The sequence below is a fragment of the Corythoichthys intestinalis genome, chromosome 13 (assembly GCF_030265065.1).
Source record: "Corythoichthys intestinalis isolate RoL2023-P3 chromosome 13, ASM3026506v1, whole genome shotgun sequence".
Taxonomy (NCBI): domain Eukaryota; kingdom Metazoa; phylum Chordata; class Actinopteri; order Syngnathiformes; family Syngnathidae; genus Corythoichthys; species Corythoichthys intestinalis.
Genome location: NC_080407.1, coordinates 28,071,634 through 28,093,869, shown reverse-complemented (window position 1 = coordinate 28,093,869; position 22,236 = coordinate 28,071,634). Strand labels below are relative to the sequence as shown.

The following is a 22,236-nucleotide window of genomic DNA, read 5'->3' as shown; positions in this document are numbered from 1 at the left end:
GCGAGGAATGCATGAAAACCCCACGGGTTCTAATATGGCTGAGCTGCTAAGTAGGGATGTCCCGATCCAGGTTTTTGCACTTCTGATCTGATACCGATATAGTTTTGCACTTCCGATCCGATACCGATACTGGCTGATACCGATACCGGTCTCTCTGAGCATGTATTAAAGTTTAAAGTTATTTAGCCTCCTTACTTAGTTGTCAGACTCATGTTGAAAAGGGTTTTAGTAGTCTTGATAACAACTTGCCAGCTGAATTAGGTGAGTTGGAATAACACATAATGGTTGGTAACAAGAAACTGAGCTGTTTATTAAATATAAACACAAAACATTATAAATAACAAACCGAAATGACATATTCAGACAGTAAAACATGCTAATAATATTGTAAACTGTCTTAAAAAAGCAAAACACACAAACAACCTCAAACTATTAACTATTACACACTCCCTTAAATTTGCTTGCTCAGCCCGAAAAAACTCAAAATTTTATATTTTATTTGTAGGCACGAGCCCGAAAAAAACTAAATTTTATGCTTTATTTGTGAGGACTTAGGAGCGATGCGTGGTTACGTTTTGTGTGATCACGTTTGGTGACGCCAGTGCATATAAATTATATAACATAATTCCATAACAAATTAACATATAACATAACAAATTATAGCCTTTTGTAACAAATTCTCCCAGTTAAACAAGACTGTAAGATGGATATTCAATAAGCATTTATATATTTTACATTGCATGTGTGTTCTAAAAGGTGGATAGTGGATTTGACATTTACAGTGCCTTGCAAAGGTATTCCGCCCCCTTGAATCTTGCAACATTTCGCCACATTTCAGGCTTCAAACATAAAGATATGAAATTTAATTTTTTGGTCAAGAATCAACAACAAGTGGGACACAATCGTGAAGTGGAACAACATTTATTGGATAATTTAAACTTTTTTAACAAATAAAAAACTGAAAAGTGGGGCGTGCAATATTATTCGGCCCCTTTACTTTCAGTGCAGCAAACTCACTCCAGAAGTTCAGTGAGGCTTTCTGAATGATTCAATGTTGTCCTAAATGACCGATGATGATAAATAGAATCCACCTGTGTGTAATCAAGTCTCCGTATAAATGCACCTGCTCTGTGATAGTCTCAGGGTTCTGTTTAAAGTGCAGAGAGCATTATGAAAACCAAGGAACACACCAGGCAGGTCCGAGATACTGTTGTGGAGAAGTTTAAAGCCGGATTTGGATACAAAAAGATTTCCCAAGCTTTAAACATCTCAAGGAGCACTGTGCAAGCCATCATATTGAAATGGAAGGAGCATCAGACCACAGCAAATCTACCAAGACCCGGCCGTCCTTCCAAACTTTCTTCTCAAACAAGGAGAAAACTGAGCAGAGATGCAGCCAAGAGGCCCATGATCACTCTGGATGAACTGCAGAGATCTACAGCTGAGGTGGGAGAGTCTGTCCATAGGACAACAATCAGTCGTACACTGCACAAATCTGGCCTTTATGGAAGAGTGGCAAGAAGAAAGCCATTTCTCAAAGATATCCATAAAAAGTCTCGTTTAAAGTTTGCCACAAGCCACCTGGGAGACACACCAAACATGTGGAAGAAGGTGCTCTGGTCAGATGAAACCAAAATTGAACTTTTTGGCCACAATGCAAAACGATATGTTTGGCGTAAAAGCAACACAGCTCATCACCCTGAACACACCATCCCCACTGTCAAACATGGTGGTGGTAGCATCATGGTTTGGGCCTGCTTTTCTTCAGCAGGGACAGGGAAGATGGTTAAAATTGACGGGAAGGTGGATGCAGCCAAATACAGGCACATTCTGGAAGAAAACCTGTTGGTATCTGCACAAGACCTGAGACTGGGACTGAGATTTATCTTCCAACAGGACAATGATCCAAAACATAAAGCCAAATCTACAATGGAATGGTTAAAAAATAAACGTATCCAGGTGTTAGAATGGCCAAGTCAAAGTCCAGACCTGAATCCAATCGAGAATCTGTGGAAAGAGCTGAAGACTGCTGTTGACAAACACTCTCCATCCAACCTCACTGAGCTCGAGCTGTTTTGCAAGGAAGAATGGGCAAGAATGTCAGTCTCTCGATGTGCAAAACTGATAGAAACATACCCCAAGCGACTTGCAGCTGTAATTGGAGCAAAAGGTGGCGCTACAAAGTATTAACGCAAGGGGGCCGAATAATATTGCACGCCCCACTTTTCAGTTTTTTATTTGTTAAAAAAGTTTAAATTATCCAATAAATGTTGTTCCACTTCATGATTGTGTCCCACTTGTTGTTGATTCTTGACAAAAAAATTTAATTTCATATCTTTATGTTTGAAGCCTGAAATGTGGCGAAAGGTTGCAAGATTCAAGGGGGCCGAATACTTTTGCAAGGCTCTGTATTTTAATCTCCTCGAGTTGGCAGAAAAAAACGCAAGATTTCTCAATGTTTAAATACTCTACATATTTTTATCATTATAAATGCATTTACACAGCGAAATAACGCTGGAAAAGTACATACATACATACATCGTTTTAGTATAAATATATGAATACAGTGTTTCCCACAGGATTTTAGGAGACTGTGGTGGGAGGGTCTCTGACCCTCGGGGTAGGGTGTGTGTGTGTGTCTACATTTTCAAGCCTGGTGTATCTCTTTAGGGCATTTTGAGACCACTGAATGTAATATAAATTGCTGTATGTGGTGTCGCCGAATCGCGCCAAATGCAGCAGAATGCAGCAGACAGTAGTCCCGTAGCCTGGTACACCAGACTCAGCGGCAATATGTTCCAATTCGCGGTAAATTCGGTTTTACATGACCAAAAACACATCGAATCGCTAAAACCAACAGTCTGTCTCGCACTAGCCATGTTGAATATGTTGAAATGTCTCTCGCTAGTTTCTTGTCACTTTACCGACATCACGTCAGCCCGTCGCTGATTGGTCCGCTCAGCTGTCTATTTGCTGTGGCTGGCTCCGCCCTGGAATTTTTTTTCTGCTGAATGGTGGCCAGACTCATACTCTCATAGCCAGGCATGAAAATGGCTCAGGGGTTAAAAAGGTCAGAAGGGTGTGGAGGAAATATGTTCCAGTACACTGTACACCCCAACAAAATATTGAGCTGTGTCGACCCACACTGTGTTTCAGCAGGGCCGTGCAGAGACCTGTGGAGGGGCGGGTGCTCGTAGATCAAAAGGGGCACATGAACAAGTATTTAATACACCTTAAAACAACATAACTTCAATTTTAACCAGCTTTAGATAATAATTGGCTGCGACTGTGACATAGAAACAGTGAATAGAAATCAAAACTGTCATCAACACTTTCTGGCTGTGACTCAGTCAGTCTGCCTCTTTTCTTCCTTCAACCTCTGCATCAAAACTTCCTTCCTCAACTTATTCATCTGAGAACAAACCACATCAGATGGTCACTGAGCCACCAACAGCAGTTTTCTCAAAACTATTATTTCATTATTATCCATACTTAACAACTCTAGCACCTAATGATCAATAAAGCAATGACATAAAATCTTATAGAAAAATAACATTGTAATTGTGTTTATAATTGTATTTAATACCCGACTATCCTTGCAAACTTGTTCTTACCAGGTCTGCTATTCACCCAGCTGGTGAGGTATCCACTGCCTTTAGCAGCCTCATCCAACTCCTTTTTTTATCCCTCAATCTCCTTTCCTTACGAGGCATGTCTAAGTAATGAAATATAATTTTTTTTTTTTAAATAAATTTAAAAATTTTTTTTTTTTTTTTTAAAACAGACTCCCTGGTGGCTTTTAGTTTTAAAGCTTTCTTAATTTCTTTCTCTCTCAATAACGATGGAGGTAGATTTGTGTTTTTATTATTCAATCAAAAAACAAAGTTACTTCTTTCAAAAACAAAGTTGCTTCAATCAAAATACAGTATATACTTTTAATCCCAAAATAGTCACTTCAATAAAAAAAATTGTTTTTGATTGCAAAAATAAATTTGAGACAAAAAAAGCATTTGAAAACTATTTTTCTTCATTGAAACAAATTTTTCCATTGAAGTAATGTTGTTTTGCGTTTGGGCCATAGGACATTTGTGTCTGTATTATTCAATCAAATAAGTTGCTTCAAACAAAAAATATATATATAAAAAGAAAAACTTTGCACATGTGTCAATCACCGTTTAACAAAGCCTGAGAGGGTTTGAGTAGACTCACTATGAAGCATTTAATAAAGCCAAGCATTTTCTTATTATAAATGATACTTTGGGGAAAAAAGATAAAAAAACATGTCTTATATATATGTATCTTTTTTGCAATGTAAAATCTGAATATATACATTGAACACGCACAAAAAAAATGGGGGGGGCGCTACCTCACGGTTTTCACTTATTGCGGCGGGTTCTGGTCCCCATTAACCGCGAAAAACGAGGGATCCCTGTGTTTCTGAAAAGCTTTAAGAAGCAAGAGTCATTCCCACCACTCACCGGCCGTCAGCTCAAGTCCCAGCCGAAAATAACGCGTCTCAGGCGGACGACGGGAGCGATACGAGGCGCCCCCCTCCATCCGAGAGCATGCCGCTTAATTTGACTCAACAGTGTGTTTCTTCGTTTATATTACTGCTAAATACACAAGCTTGACGCCAATTTAACGGGAGCTATTTTTTTTTCATGGGAGATTTGGCTAGCTCTGGCAGTGTTCAACGCAAGCTGCAACGAATGGCAGTAACTTTTTTATATCGCAAAATATGAAAACGATTGAAACCATTACTCACCAAATTCAATCTGCTGGCAAATACAGGCAAGTGTGTATGCTGCGCTATGGTCTGCCCCGGTGTGGATAAGGCCTGCTTTTTGTTTTCGCAGGTTTGCAATGCAACCAAAGGCTCTCCGAGCACTCTATGTACACGTAAGGAGTGCGCGCGTTTGGAATAATGGAACGCAGATTGGGCATATGATTGGTTCTCGTCAGCGAAGCATCTAGAAGGATTTGCTGATTGTCCAAGTGTCACTTTTTTAAAGAACCGATTTCTTAAGTGCTCAGTTTACGTACTAAGTTAAAGGGGAACTGAAGAGGTTTTCAGATTTCGCTCTTAAGTGTTTTACTCAGTTGAATTGTATTAAATGCGTCATTCGCTCTCTCAAAAAGTCACTTAAAAAAAAAATAATAATAATTGACCGCGTAGTTTTTGAGTTATGGCCATAGCAACACCATAGCAACGAGGGACGCGCCGTCCTGCCGACCCCTACCTCGTGACGTAACTTCCAGGAAGCCTCGCCACCACTCTGAACACGGAAATATAGCACCACGCTATCCTCGCCATATATTGCAAACATTTTCTGGGTTTTACTCGCGGGATTCGTCATGCCATCTCGATGTGTAGCGATATGAATTACTCACAGGAAGATTCGAGACTCTAGGAGTGGTCCCAAAAAAACTTCTCCTGCAAAGGTTTGGACCGTTTTTGTTAGCATGCATACAGGTCCCCAATCGGCTCATTGTTTTCATCATTTCAGCCACGACAGCTTTGAAAACCTACAACAATGCAACCTTGGTTTTCCAAAGACGTAAGTAGAACATTAATGGCTTTTTTTTTTTTTATATAAACGAGGGAGACTCCTACTGCCAGTTTGTTGAAGTGCGACATTTTTTATTTATTTTTTTGCTGTTGGCCTGTCGTAAGTAGATAGGTTGGCTGACATGTCGTCTACTCATGTGATTTTATTACTATATCAATAGGTGTTATGTAAATTCAAATGTCCCCAGCACCAAATAGGTCCTTGGCTCGTTTTTTCATATTTCAACATCAAGGTCTGCCTATTTGAAGAGGGAACAATAGCATCAAATAGTTGCTGGTATGACTGGGGCATTATTTGATCACCAAGAAATTATTATTAAATTAAAATTAGGATTCATCCAATATTTTCATGCTGCTGTGATTTTTTTTTCCCTCCAGGAAGCCAAACATAAAAAATTAAGTGGCGGAAACCCTCAACACGATGAAAAAAGCGTTGCAAGTCAGTTGCCACCCAGTTTCCCAAAATCAAGAGAGAGTGGGTCGAGTCATATGATGACCGAAGTGATGCGGTGTCCAGCGATGACGACTGAAGAGATCCTATGAGGCCTGCCAGATGCTGAATTTCTTCCGTCTGCGACATCAGATGACGATGATTTAGGAGAAATAAATGTAGCAAATTTTGATGACATGAAATCATAAACTAGTCATATATACAGTACACATTTTATAAAAGAAAAATCAAGTTACCTTCATATTTTAATGATAATGCATTATCTTTGTATAGAGAACACTTCATGCTACAGAAAAGAGTAAATACATATTTCCCACTGCCGTTATCATTTTTCAATGTTCCGCTAGTCCGTTGCTATCCTAACTTTGTGTTGCTTACTGAAATTATGCTCTTTGATGTGTGCCGTTGTGTGCTTGGTATAACATGTTGTGTCACAATCTGACAACGAAAGCTAATGCTGATTCAACATAAACCTGGTATCATTATTGCGGCCTATTGAATATTTTTTCAGAATGTAATATAATTACAATATTTTATATAACAATAGAATACATTAAACAGTCAACAAAATGTGTCAATGTTGTTAACAATTTATGGTTTTATTTTTTTTAATGAAATTCATGCCCCTGTCAGTGCTTCAGCCTCTGCAAGTTTGGCTCTCACGTCTGGGATCTCCTGATGACACAGGCATACTCTTGGAAGGGTAATTACTTGATGGTTTACAGCAACACCTGGAAAATAAAATGGTTTTGTCATTTATTTTGAAATATCAATAACATTTCATTCATTTAGCCACATTTGGGCTAGCTTTACCATATTTAGATCGGTAGGAGCTGTCCCATTACCTAATATCCAGTTTTAGCTATGTGTAGAGCATGGAAAAATATACAACCATGTAATCGCATTCTAATAAAAAAAATCACGATGCTGGACTTACCACTCACTCTCCCGTTCGTGAAGTGTCGAGCTGTCAATTGGCATCATGACGCCATCTGCTGTGTCAAGTAAATCGCCGTCATCTGACGCCTCAGGTTCAAACATGTAGGGATTAATTGTAGTTCATCTTTCCTGGGAGCCTTTGCCATCGGTAGCGTCACGAAAGAGCGATCCTGAATGGTTACCTTTGGTGGAAATATCACTGACATCGTTGTTGCTGCTATGTTAGCTGTGGGTAGTCTTCTGTTGCCTACGTCACACTTCCGGGTTTGCGAAGGGACCATTAACGGAGTGCAAAAAAAATAAAAAAACGCAAATTATCCTTACAATTACGTGTTGATAATATCATGGTTGTTTTGAGGAACTTGTCCCAAGTTTATATTCATAAAATTACACCAAAATCCGGAAAGGTCTTCAGTTCCTCTTTAATCACATGATGATAATAATAATAATAATTGAATAAAACCTCCCGACCCCCCCCCAAAAAAAAGAATTTCTCCTCGGATCTACGCAATTCACGTAGGTCGCCCTTTTTTACTTCAACACGGCGAATTTCGCCGAAAGGTGAGCGATTTTCATGCCTGCATAGCACAGCTATGAGTCTGGTGTACCAGGCTAGTAGTCCCGTCTATGAGCGCGACCTGTTGGCGCGTGTGTCTGTGTGTGTGCACGCACGCGCGTGCTCTCGCTCGCGCGAGTAGTAGAGTGGAGTGGGCTACAGCTGTGCAATCAGCTGACTGACGCATCTGATTATTATCTTTTTTTGGGGGGGGCAAACGAGACTGTGGCGGCCCGCCACAGTCTTGTTCATTGGTGGGAAACACTGGAATATATATTTTTTGAAAAAAGTCTGCCCGATGCGTCTAAATCCCACTTTACTCACGAGAGATAATGGCTCGTCATCCAGAATGATTCCTTCGGCAATGACTCTTCCCTGGGCTTTGGGACTGTCAAGTGTCAGTTTGTCACGCATAGCAAAAGTTTCTGCCAGTGTTCGTTGCGTATGACCTTTCTTTCTGTCTTCGGTTTTCTCCTTATACTCCTCATATACTCCTCATACTCCTTGTATTGTTTGTGGTGGTATTTCGATAAATGCTTGATTAGTTTGGTTGTATTAACACTTCTTACAGCTTTACCACCACGCTTGACTTTATTGTGGCATATGTTGCACTCTGCCTCTTCGTCTTTGTCATCCTTTAAAGTGAAATAATCCCACACAGCTGACATTTTTACCGATAGTCTCTCAGTCAATTGGGAGACGGTAATGTAGTGTGTTAAAGGTGTGCGTAAAATGCGGACCGGATATTAGGGAAACCAAAGCAAAAACTGGAATGGATTATGTAAGTGGGTGCACTGGAAAACCCGGACCGGACTTTAAAAAAAAAAACTGGATCGAAAGTCTGGATCGGAATTTTTCCGTGTCGGCCGCTCCGATTTTTTTGCTCATATCGGCGTCCGATCCTATCCAGATATCGGATCGAGACATCTCTACTGCTAAGCGGTGCTGTAAATGAATGGAACATCGCAAAAAAGACGTTTTGTTGTTACAGACAATGCAGCTAAATATGGGTGTCGCTGCCCAGCTGGGTAACTTTAGCCATCTGCTACATACACACGCAGAATCTTGATCAATTTCTGTTATTATACAAGGACATGGAATTTTCTCAGTAGCTAAAAACACTTGACCTATCCTGCATATGGTTGAGGTTTGGATGCAAAATGACTTTTTTTTTTCAATTATTTGTATCTCAGGGAAACCCATTAATGTTTACATGTTCATGTTTACACAACTTAAAAAGCAGAAACGCACTTTTATGAGCCATTTGTATTGAAGTAGTAGTACACAGTGTCTTTCATGTATACCTGAGTGAACTTTCGATTGGATAAAAAAATAATACATTTCTGCAAAATGCTACAATTCTGTTGATACAAACTAAAGACTTGGGTTTCTTATTTACCGTTTTGAATGGTTATTTGATTCTGAAATAGTAGTTTATTTAAGCCCGAGAGGATTTGTGTACTTTTTTGGAACCCTGCAGTTCGAAACAGATGAACGTTTCTTCGTTACCCGCAGCCAGACCTGTTGTACAGGTTCACACTGCCAAATAACATGCAAATACAACCCCTAGCAAAAAGCATGGAATCACCAGTCTCGGAAGAGACTGCATCTGTGGCATGATGCATTGTCATCTTGGAAAATGACATATTTTCAATTGAAGATTTAACCACAGCCATCTCCCCGGTGCCTATGCCTGACATGCAGCCCCATATCACCAAGGACTGAGGGAATTTTTATGTTTTCTTCAGACAATCATCTTTGTAAATCTCACTGGAACAGCACCAAACCAAAGTTCCAGCATCATCACCTTGTCCAATGCATCATGCCACAGAGCTAAAACTGTTAAAGCATTCCTTGGAGAAAGATTCATCTAGTCAATGTCATGGCCTGCAAATAGCCCAGATCTCAAACCTATTGAAAACCTGCGGTGGAGATTGAAAAAAAAAAAATGGTCCACAGCAAGGCTCCGACCTGCAAGTATGATCTGGCAACTGCAATCAAAGAGAGTTTGCACCAAATTGATGAAGAATATTCATCAAGTCCATGCCTCAGAGACTGTAAGCTGTCAAAAAACCAGAGGGGCTGCTACTAAATACTAGACATGTGTTTTGATTGTTATTTTGATTGTTATTTCTTTGTTTGTTTCTCAAGATTCCATATTTTTCCCCTCAGAATGGACCGATTCCATATATATTTCCCTGCACTTGCTCTATATAAGTAACATTTACTGATCACCACGTTTGTATTCATTTCTTTAAAGCAGGGGTGTCCAAACTTTTTGCAAAGGGGGCCAGATTTGGTGTGGTAAAAATGTGGGGGGCCGACCTTGGCTGATGTCCTTAACATAGAAAAATATATTTAAGCAAATTTTAGCTAGCCATGTTGTGTCACATTTGCTTTATTATTTTTTTAAATTAATAAATTCAACAATCTCGCAACTAGCCTTTGTGGCATTCTCTTTCGACTCTCAGGCTCTTGCGAAATACTGTTGCTGTGAAATTAAGCTAGCTTCAAGTTGCTTCAATTTCTCACTACGTATCTTCCCTGTAATCTTTTTGTACATGTCAGCGTGTCTTGTTTGGTAATATCGCCTCATATTGAACTCTTTTAAAAAAGCGACTGTCTCTTTGCAAATGAGGCAGACGCAGTTGTTGCGTATTTTAGTGAAGAAATAGTCCAATTTCCACCTATCGTTGAAGCGTCGGCCGTCGCAGTCAACTTTCTTTTTTTTGTTGATGTTCGCCATTTTAGAAAATTGGAAGGGTCACATGGGGTAATGTTGCTTGGAGTGCTCCTGCCTTTTAGTGGGTAAATGAGGAGCAGCATTTAGTGTGTAAGCTACTTCATATGCTGGTAGCAGTACTGTTGACCAATTTATTACGTCTGTGTGTGGGCCAGACATTATTGATTTTATGACAGAAGCTGGAGGCCAGATGAAATTTGACCACGGGCCGCATTTGGCCCCCGGGCCAGATTTTGGACATGTCTGCTTTAAAGTGATCTTCCATCTTTAAGACAAGTAATTCTTAAAAGATAAATATTCGTATGAGTTATAATAATTTGATATTAAAACCCCTCTTAATGTTTTCGTTTTAATACAATTTGTAAAATTATTTTAAGTGATAGGTCGCCATTCTTGTTACCAGCGTGTCACTCTTAGCTACCCCAACATGTCGTCGGTTCTGCCCTTTCAATTTGAACCAGATCGGAAAAGTGAAGAGCAGGACAGCACTGTCGGTCGTTCACAAGACGAGCAGCAAAGGCAAAATGAGAACAGGAAATACAGTTCCTAATAAGAGAAGAATTGGGCAAAACTGGTGATGTACTCGCTGCAAGTGCGTCTCAATGATAACGGAGCAGAGAGTGTATGCTGTTGAGAACTCCGGTTTTTGTTGGCAGATCTTCAAGGTAAGATATTGCGTTTTCAAACTTATCCCAGTATAATTATTAGGGGCGTGCGAAATTTCCGATTCTTAGATTATTCGCGATTCGGCCGTGGAAGATTCGAGAACGATTCACAAATATCCAAATTCCGATTATTGAATTATACCAGGTAAAGCGGAAGTAAAACACAGTCAGCGCGGTATTTGGGATGCAATGAGGAACGGACCGAGAGTAAATATCAAGTTCAACTCATGCCGCTAGATAAAAAAACAATCATACCTGACTGCGGCTGACAACCGCTACAAACAACGCCCAGTTGCTAGTTGCTACAAACATACGGCTACAGTAAAATATCATATACTATATGTAGAACTAGATGCAAAATGACAGACGACGTCAGTGTTAGAACATGTATTATTGAACAGAGAGGCGAAATGACAGATTTTCCGGCCTAAGTAAACAGCCGCCATCTTAAAGTAGTAGACCTCTCTAGAAGGCTCTGTTGAACCTAATTAACTTTTTATCTAAAATACACCTAAATCGGCAGAATCTTTTCTTGAATCTATCTTTAAATGATGAAATCATTTTAAAACTTTGACAAAAGAAGACAGAAGGGAAATTATGGAATAACGGGAGCAATTTTAACAACTGTAACAGTTGATTCACAACATTAAATTAATTGAATGTAGTTTAAAGCAGCTGATATAGAATGGGGACTGGAGTTTTTTATTTACTGTTATTTTTTTATATTTGTTTACTGTTATATGTTAACTTGATACTGAAATAGTAGTTTGGTTTAGCCTCAGAGGATTTTTGAACCATTTTGGAACTAATGTACAAAACATTAAAAAAAATAATAACAATAAAAAAATAATTATGTAGATTGTTAGTGTCCAGAGCTGTCGTATGCTTTACATACAGTACAAGCCAACAGTTTGACGGGAACAAATCCTGGAATCAAGTGTAATCCATGTGTTGTACATTGTAATGCGTGGTAGGTAGGATACGTGCATAAAAGTACCAAAAAGGGGAGAAGCTTCCACTTATGCACATTTATTCACACAAAAAAATAATATTTTCACCTTGACCACTCGTCACTCGGGAGCTCAGCGGTACGCACACACGCGTTCCCAGAACTCCAACATAAAAGTAAGGTGCATTTTGAACTAATTCATTATTTTTTCAAGCTACTATAGACCCTACCCACCGACGTCACAAAATCACGTGCTCGCTGTATGGTTCCGCCCCCTTGTCCGTCATTTTGTGTCTGTATTATCAATGGTCTCAATTGATCGAGCAATTTATAATGCATTTCATGGAAGACCCGGTGCTTTCGGATGCCGTAAACTCACTTGATGCGTTGCATAAAAGGCGTTATGTGGAAAAGCTTCAGTTTATCCATTCGCCAGATCCATAATTGATGCCTAAATCGATGTTTTTCGACCCGCTGTCTCCGCCGTATTTGCCTGACATCTGCTAGCTACCCTGATATGTACAACTATCTTGTCCACACAAAATCAGCCCATTCTCACGAAAGTTTGAAAAACTTTAAGAGCTTGGAGGCTTATAAATACTTCGTTGCTGGTTGGGTGAAACAGGTCCTCGTCCACGAAAATTCGGCAGGAATCTATCTTGTGCTTGGAAAGGTGAGTTACGAAATGTTCAATTCAAAATCTTTTGTTATTGCTAACATCCACTGTCAAGTCTAATGGTTTTCATGTCGTTTGTCAATGGAGTTAGGGCTTTTAATGTTTATATGGTTTAGCGATAGCACTCTCACTACATACATACGTGTATGTTGTCGGCGATTAGCCTAGCAATGATCTTAATTGTGGTTGTCAGCCCAAAACACTCTAAATATATATTAAATGCATCTTACCAGATATAAAATGACTACTACATAGTCTGTGGTAATCGTTTGGAGCCCAGTTTTCTCGTCGAATTGCAGCAGCCCATCTCGCTCTCTTCTCTCCGGGTCTCTCGGAATCCGGTAGAACTTCAAGTCTCTCCGTCTATCTTCTCTGTTATTGCAACCGACCGCCACACACGCCTTCACCATTTTGATTATTAATGTTAACGAGCAGAAAAACCCGTCGTAAATAGGAGGAATGTACGTAGCCGTAACAGGTAAACATGATATGTTGACGGACAATTGGGCGGCACCAGTCAGGAGGAAGGAGTTGTGACGTCACGTGGGTAGGGTCTATAGGGAATGGGACGTACTTGTCATATCTGTATGCCTTCTCAGTTGTTTTTTCTTTCCAGCATCTGATTCAGCTGGATGGGCGGGGCCGTGGCCGCACACCTGTGGCGCATTAGGAGCGCTCATTATTTAAGGACTCCTGTCACCGTCTGCGAGTGTCGGACTATTGCATTTGCTTGTTACCTGCTTTGCTTACCGCTGTGTGCTCATCGTCACCCTTGGTGCTTCCCGACATTCTTCGATCGTGTTCTGGTTTAATCTCATTTACTTTTGTGTTTTTTTGGGGATTTTGTAATTGTAATTTTGTACTGCTATATTCACGCCATTTTGGCGTGCTCTCTCAGTTGTATTTTCTTACTCGCGTTTTCTAGCGTGCTCTCTCAGTTGTATTTTCTTACTCGCGTTTTCTAGCGTGCTCTCTCAGTTGTATTTTCTTACTCGCGTTTTCTAGCGTGCTCTCTCAGTTGTATTTTCTTACTCGCGTTACTTAGCGTGCTCCCTTTGTTGTACTCATTAAATACTAAATTCGCTCTCTGATCTCCTGGTCTGTGTTTTGGATCCGCATTAACGGCTTGCCTGTTACGTTAATGCGTAACAGTACTACGTCATTGTTTGGATACGCCTCCATACTGGTAATATCCTTTACTTCCGTTCCGGCAGACTCAACGGGGATTGTAACGTGTGGTAGTGCTAAACTAATTCCTTCGGTCATGTATTCGAAAGAAAATATGGGTGTGTATTGTTGTGTTACCGGGTGCAACAGCGTCTCCCACGACAAAAAAAGGGCGAGGAAAACTGGACTCACTTTTCACCGTTTTCCTGCATGGAGGACCATATATCAGATCACGAAGGCACGACGGATGGCTTGGGTTGCGGCGGTTCGTCGGAAAAGCATTTGTTTTGATCATATTTCTGCTGGAATGAGAGTGTGTTCCCGTCAGTTCTACTCTGCGAAATTGAACGATTTATCCACTGTTTTGGTTACAATACACGCTTTTTTTTTTACCGTTGTGTAAATCTGCCTCGTTAGCAATGCTCACCTACATTTGTTGTGTTCCTAGGTAAACCTGCCTATGAAATGCTGACAACACATCCCGATTGGTCACCATCTCTCTTCTTGGATTGTTTAACAACAAAATTTGTTGAGTGGTTCCATTTGTCTTGTGTCGGACTCAAACAAGCCCCTGCAGCAGACGCCATCTGGGTCTGCCCTTCTTGTCAATAGACTGTGGGCTTTTAACTTGCGAAAATGCAAGAACTTTAATGCACATATTTATTCTGTTTGGCTATTCAACTAAGGCCAGTGAATTGTTTTATTATTTTTATTTATTTTTTTAACCACTTTGACAGACACTTTTCATCGTAATGTTGAATTTACAGTGCCTTGCAAAAGTATTCGGCCCCCTTGAATCTTGCAACCTTTCGCCACATTTCAGGCTTCAAACATAAGGATATGAAATTTAATTTTTTTGTCAAAAATCAACAACAAGTGGGACACAATCGTGAAGTGGAACAACATTTATTGGATAATTTAAACTTTTTTAACAAATAATAAACTGAAAAGTGGGGCGTGCAATATTATTCGGCCCCTTTACTTTCAGTGCAGCAAAATCACTCCAGAAGTTCAGTGAGGATCTCTGAATGATCCAATGTTGTCCTAAATGACCGATGATGATAAATAGAATCCACCTATGTGTAATCAAGTCGTTTATAGAGACTATAAAGATTTCCCAAGCTTTAAACATCTCAAGGAGCACTGTGCAAGCCATCATATTGAAATGGAAGGAGCATCAGACCACTGCAAATATACCAAGACCCGGCCGTCCTTCCAAACTTTCTTCTCAAACAAAAAGAAAACTGATCAGAGATGCAGCCAAGAGGCCCATGATCACTCTGGATGAACTGCAGAGATCTGCAACTGAGGTGGGAGAGTCTGTCCATAGGACAACAATCAGTCGTACACTGCACAAATCTGGCCTTTATGGAAGAGTGGCAAGAAGAAAGCCATTTCTCAAAGATATCAATAAAAAGTCTCGTTTAAAGTTTGCCACAAGCCACCTGGGAGACACACCAAACATGTGGAAGAAGGTGCTCTGGTCAGATGAAACCAAAATTGAACTTTTTGGCCACAATACAAAACGATATGTTTGGCGTAAAAGCAACACAGCTCATCACCCTGAACACACCATCCCCACTGTCAAACATGGTGGTGGCAGCATCATGGTTTGGGCCTGCTTTTCTTCAGCAGGCACAGGGAAGATGGTTAAAATTGACGAGAAGATGGATGCAGCCAAATACAGGAACATTCTGGAAGAAAACCTGTTGGTATCTGCACAAGACCTGAGACTGGGACGGAGATTTATCTTCCAACAGGACAATGATCCAAAACATAAAGCCAAATCTACAATTAAATGGTTCAAAAATAAACGTATCCAGGCGTTAGAATGGCCAAGTCAAAGTCCAGACCTGAATCCAATCGAGAATCTGTGGAAAGAGCTGAAGACTGCTGTTCACAAACTCTCCATCCAACCTCACTGAGCTCGAGCTGTTTTGCAAGGAAGAATGGGCAAGAATGTCAGTCTCTCGATGTGCAAAACTGATAGAAACATACCCCAAGCGACTTGCAGCTGTAATTGGAGCAAAAGGTGGCGCTACAAAGTATTAACGCAAGGGGGCCGAATAATATTGCACGCCCCACTTGTCAGTTTTTTATTTGTTAAAAAAGTTTAAATTATCCAATAAATTTTGTTCCACTTCACGATTGTGTCCCACTTCTTGTTGATTGACAAAAAATTAAAATTTTATATCTTTATGTTTGAAGCCTGAAATGTGACGAAAGGCACTTTTGCAAGGCACTGTATATATTCTATTATTATTTATAATTTATAATATATTCTTGTTTGCACTAATGTAGACTTTAGACCAGACATCTCCAAAGTCCGGCCCGGGGGCCAAATGCGGCCCGTGGTCAAATTTCATCCGACCCCCAGCCTCTGTCATAAAATCAATAACGTCTGGTCCGCACACAGACTTAATAAATTGGTCAATTGGTTAATTGGTTTCTTCACTAAAATACGCAACAACCATGTCTGCGTCATTTGCAAAGAGACAGACGCTGTTTTAAAGAATTCAATGTGAGGCGATATTACCAAACATGACATGTTGACATGCACGACAAGATTACAGGGAAGATACGTAGCGAGTAATTGAAGCAACTTAAAGCTAGTTTAATTTCACAGCAGCAGTATTTCGCAAGAGCTCGAGAGTCGAAAAAGAATGCCACATAGGCTATTTGCGAGATTGTAGAAATTATTTAATTGAAAAAAGTAATATAGCAAATGTGACACACAGAATGGCTTGCTAAAATTTGCTTGAATATATTGCCAAGGTCGGCCCCCCACATTTTTCCACACCAAATCTGGCCCCCTTTGCAAAACGTTTGGACACCCCTGCTTTAGTCTGTCAATTCAAATAGTGTTGGAAAAGTTGCAATAGCTAAAATAGAAATGCAAGAACTGTAACGTACATATTTATACATTTATTTACCAAAGGCCACTGAATGTTTTTTTAACCGCTTTGAAAAAGACAGGTTTTGTTGTGATCTTGTATTTTTATAGTATATAGCTTTTTATAATGTATTATATATTATAATATTTGCTGCCCCCTGTTCAGTTATGCACTGAAAGGATATTAAACTGTCAGTTCAAATATTGTGTTGGACAACTTGCAATACTTAAAACGGAAATGCAATTACTTTAAAGCACATATTTATTCTGTCTGGCAATTTACCAAGGCCAGTGAACAGTTTTTTTTAACTGCTTTGACAAATACACGTTTATTGTAATCTTGTATTTGTATATTACTTATAATTTATTATATAATATTTGCTGCCCCCGTCAGAGGGTGGGCCTTGTTTGCACTAATTTAAAGATTTTAAACTGTCAGTTTAAATATTGTATTGGAGAATATGCATTACTTGAAATAAATTTATTGCAACTTATCAGTCCCAGGTCTTGTCTACAACACTGTCCAAACATTGTCAATGCATATTCCAAATAGAATAACAATATTAAATCACCTGACTTTGTAATTATTACACCTGTTTATTATGAAGAGCTGAAGTAAACAATAAGCAGTTACAGTTTGTCAAGAACTTGTTCAAGTCATGTTTTGGTATTCAGATTTTATTGACTTTTCACAACATCACTTGGGCTCATGTTTGTAAGAGCACAGCAAACACAGGTTTCAGCGTGCACTCTTCGCCTTTCCAACCTCTCATAACGCTCCGATGTGGTGCGTTTGACCTCAGAATTACCCAAGAAGAGAGACAGTGACCAATCGGGATGTGTTGTCAGCATTTCATATGCAGGTTTACCTAGGAACACAACAGGTAGGTGAACAGACAGCGGTGAGCATTGCTACCGAGGCAGATTTACACAACGGTTTAGAAAAAAAAAACGCATTGAAACCAAAACAGTGGATAAATCGTTCAACTTACAAGAGTAGAGATGACGGGAACACACTCATTCCAGCAGAAATATGATCAAAAGAAATGCTTTTCCGACGAACCGCTGTGACCCAAGCCATCCGTCGTGCCTTCGTGATCTGATATTTAATCCTCCATGCAGGAACACGGTGAAACGTGAGTCCAGTTTTCCTCGCCCTTGTTTTTTGTTGTAGGAGACGCTGTTGCACCAAGTAACACAACGATACACATCCATATTTTCTTTCTAATACACTGAAGGAATTAGCTTAGCACTACCACACGTTACAATCCCCGTTGAGTCTGCCGGACCGGAAGTAAAGGATATTACCAGCATGGAGGCGTATCCAAACAACGTCCCATTCCCTATTATCCAGCAACTATTATCGGCTGTTACTGAAAGGTCGTTTCTCCATTTTTCGATTAGTAAATATGTAGAATTGTTAAATGACAATAATTTAATTCAAGTGCTTTACATTACATTCAAATTAGTAAGTGATGATCAAAAACAAAAACAGCAAAGATAGAAAACCATAAATGGTATGCTGCGCGACAGCACTAATCATACATTTTGTGTCTTAAAACATTAAAATTGTAATGTATTGTATTTGCGAGACAATTGAGTCATAAGTCAACTTACTCACCTGACATTTTGGGACTTGATGTTTGCTTGCTCGGCGACGTGTTGATCCCAGGCGCGTTGTCCGTCCTCTTTGTTAGCGGCCAAACTAGGCTAGGCTAACCTTAGCAGGCCTCGAAGTTTCCACGTGCACCCAAACGACTCGAAGCAGAAGCGAGATTGAACGGATCCTTGGCGTGGCCGAAAATATCTGCCACCTTTCAGTCGATTACATTAGGTCGTTCGGCAAATAGTGGATTGTTTTCACAGCACCACTTTTCCAAAGCAATCGGACAGCAACTACAGCCACTCACATCCTCTACGTCATGACGCATGATGCGCACGACAGACTACACCGCTTTTTTTTTGTTTTCGTACTTTTCATCGTCCAGCGTGAAACAGGAATGCTACTTTTGAGGGGATGGGCAACATTTAATAATGGTCATCGATGGTAGCAGTAAATAAAACAGTTCCACTAAAAAGGTAAACGTTTGGTTTTGCTTCAATCGGTTGTTGTCACCTACGTCATCACCAGCACCCGAGCCGCCATCTTTCGTGTATCCCAGTGACCAGGACTACATCCCCCGCAGTCACGTTTGTTTTGTTGACAATTTTGCGGGTAAGCAGTCACGCGAATGTCACATCAAAATGAAAAAAGCAAGAAGAACGACAAGACCCCTTATGTGGAGAAGCTTGAGAAAGTAGCAGGAGCTCGGTATTTGTCAGTTATGGTGCCACTGCCGTGGTCTGGAGACCAAAGATGACATGGTTGCGTGTGATAATGAGAACTAGTGTTGTATCCGTCGCGAACGATTCGGTCTTTTTGAAAGAATTGTTTGGGTGAACGAGACCGAACTAATCACCATCTGCACTGATTCGTTCTATGAAGTTGGTGGCGCTTGTTCGCTGCGTGGGAGGGCGTTGAGCAAGCGGCAGCGTCTTCTGACATCGCACACGACCAATCAGACGCCAGCCTCATCGCGGGCAGGGGAGGGAGCGGAAACAGAATCAAGGCGTCTGTCACTCATTTCCACGTGTGGCCAATAAGCAGCCAGCGTGCAGGCAGGGGGGGAAAGAATGAGTTTTGTCACTTCCCGTTCAGTGATTCGGTCCTCCGGTGCCTGACCTAGCTTGCTGCTAACTTGACTTTCCAGTAATGACTATGCGGTGAACGAGTCATAAAATGAAAGGAAATTACTTTGTCACATATTTGTTAACGTGGAGCCTATCAAATGCTGCTCAAACAGACAAAACACCACACAAATCTAGCGAGCATGGTTTAGTGTACTACTCTATGACTTACAACATACTATCAAATTTCCAGTAGTTAAAACACGGGTAGCTAAAAATAAATTTAAAAAAAACACGGATAGCTACGAGGCAAGCAAAAGTGAGCTGCGGTCGCGTGACGGCACTCACGGCAGTGAAGGGGGCAGAGAACTGTCACTATATGGAGGCTTCATGGCAGCGTTATTTACCTCATATGCGCACAGAAAAAATATTTAGTATTATCACCATAATACTGATTTGCAATGAAACTGTATATACATGTCAATTTTTTCCGACTGTTTTATTTTATTTTTTTTTCGTGTCAGCGTGTCGGGTGTTGATTTGACAAATTATGTCCATCCGTCCATCATGTGCTACTCAAAAACAACGCACGCGGACACGGGAGATGTCGCAATATGTCTACATTTTTCTTAACAGACTAATGAGAGTAGAAAGGCAACATCGTAAAGAGCAAACAATTATTTCTCGTCAGCATTTGACAATCTGAGATGAGGGGGCGACAGGGGAGCTGACCGGGTTATTTTATTTGTTAATACCAGTGCAAAAATTCAATACGATCATCTTAATACTGATTTGCAATTAAACTGTCGAATATCAAAATGTAGTATTGTTTTTATTTCGGAGCAGCACATTTGACAACTCGCTATTTACACTTCAGTTTTAACAATAGTGACCTAAAATAATAGTGATGAGCATAAAAACAAAAATACAACAGAGCGAGAGGTAAATATGATGTGTTGGTCGTTCCATATTTAGAAATTAAACTTTCGATTTATTTTTATTTTCGTGACAGCAAGCATGCTGCGTTGGCTGGTAGCATATGTGATCAAGATCATGCTAAAAAAAAGTCCGTGTGCCCCCGATCCCAAACCCCCACTCCCCCCACAAAAGGAAAATGTTTAACCGTGTCCTAAATCGAAATGCAAGCACGAGCCATGACTTTGAGCCCATAGAACTAGGACAGACGACGCGAAAGTTCTCCCTCGCTTTTGCAGCAGGAGGGAGACGAGGCTGTCTGTGAAAGCAGAATGATACCGCCTGTCACTCATTTCTGAAACTACGACGAGTGGTGCCTGTGTGCAAGAGAGGGAGGGACCAAGCAATGTCACTTCCCGTTCAGTTATACTGCGAAGCGGTCTTTGGTGATTCGTTCGGCAACGTCACTTCCCGTTCAGTAACCGAACGATTTGTTTGGACGGGGAGGGAGATGAGGGGGGCGAACGATTCGTTGAACGATTTGTTTGAACGAATCTTTTTATTGAACGAACCGGAATGGATTCGTTTACTCAAGTGAACAACAGATCCCGTCACTAATGAGAACTGCCCCATTATGTGGTACCATTTGACCTGTGTTGGTCTACAGCATGACACAGCTAAAGACGTGTTGGTTCTGCTGTGCTCCACTTAAGTTAGTGGTAATTGGTAGTTTGTGATGTTTTAACTGACAATTTGGCAACATTAAAAGTACCTTGCCAAAGTGGGAAACTGTCTTGTCCTTTGTATTAACATCATTATGTATATATATATTTATAAAATGCAGTATTCGGACACAAATGCTGTACTTACCAAGAATAGGATTCAAGATGACTTAATATGATGTTTTATCAAGTACAATCAAGTCACAAAATATCAATAACAGCTAAGTTTGAAAGGCACAGCTAAAGCATTCTTAAATGCAAGACAAAATAAACGGTTAGCATAGTAAATGATACCTTTAACGTATAACAGTACAAACTACACAACAAGTGGGCAAAGGTTTGGAAGGGCACCGCATACATAAACATACATAAACAATCTTATCCAACAATGTGCAATATTCGCGTCACATGGCAGAACCAAGTTAATAGGTATAGTTCCTGTTAGGATCTTATACTTCTGGCAACGATTACACGCATGCAGGCTATTTTTAGACCGTGACGTTGCATCGTAAAGCGGAAGTAAAGCCGAAGTGGGACATTATAGACCCGCCCTCGCATTGACACAACGTAATTTGTGCTACTTTTTGCCGGTAATCTTTTTTAAAAAACGAACATGCCGATCACGCGTTGCTTTTTTGGAACTTGTAGAAACGACTCTAGACATTACGACACATGAAGGATGTTTTCTTCATACGTTTCCGGAAACAAAAACTTGGGAGGAAAAAATGTGAAGACCTAATCAACTTGTGCGGACTTTTAACACCAGCTCAGTGAATCCATTCACATTTCATATGCAGTAAACATTATGTTGGGTTGGCAGGGTCTTTCAGAGGACAAAGAGGTAAGCCATTTTTATATTTTAACTTATTTTTTTAGCGTAACGTTGTGCCGTACTGCTTCTGTCTGACAATGAATGACCTGAAAAGAATTACAATGGCATCTGACTGCCACTGTTTCCGTTTCTGTTATATATATATATAAGTAAGGGGGAAGTGTAAATAAATCATAGGATTAAGATGTGTTATCAATTAGGCATGTGCCGGTTACGGGTTTCACGGTTTACCGTGGTGTGAAAACGTCGCGGTTTCAAAACCACTAAAATTTTCCGTCAGACCGTAGGACGGTATTCGCTATTTTTCTTGTGTCAAAAATGCAGCCAGAAGCGGCTTGGCGCAGCAGCGCTCACCCCCTCCCGTTTGTTGCTGTGTGTGAGTGATGCTATCGGCTACACAGCCAGCTAACCCAAAAACAATTACTCCAAACATGAGGCGTACTGTTCTTCAATTTATTGAGCTCTCAAATCGTGGTAAGTTTAATATACAAA

General features: G+C 40.3%; 1 protein-coding gene and 1 long non-coding RNA gene across 3 annotated transcripts in view; both read right to left on the bottom strand.

Annotated features, from left to right (window-relative positions):
- The window catches only part of LOC130927909 (zinc finger protein 771-like), a 36,166-nt gene extending 17,435 nt beyond the window's left edge, over positions 1–18,731 (bottom strand). For both annotated transcript variants that reach the window (XR_009066542.1, XM_057854027.1), the window contains exon 1: positions 18,230–18,731. Coding sequence is in view for 1 of the 2 variants with exons in the window: in XM_057854027.1 (XP_057710010.1) it covers positions 18,230–18,236 (7 nt within the window). In the remaining variant the exon portion in view is untranslated. The remainder of the gene's footprint in view (positions 1–18,229) is intronic.
- Positions 6,599–7,292, bottom strand: LOC130927917 (uncharacterized). The gene is made up of 2 exons (XR_009066551.1): positions 6,958–7,292; positions 6,599–6,751 (listed from the first exon to the last, which is right to left on the bottom strand). It is a non-coding gene; the product is annotated as an uncharacterized LOC130927917 (long non-coding RNA).
- Positions 18,732–22,236: the final 3,505 nt, after the last annotated feature.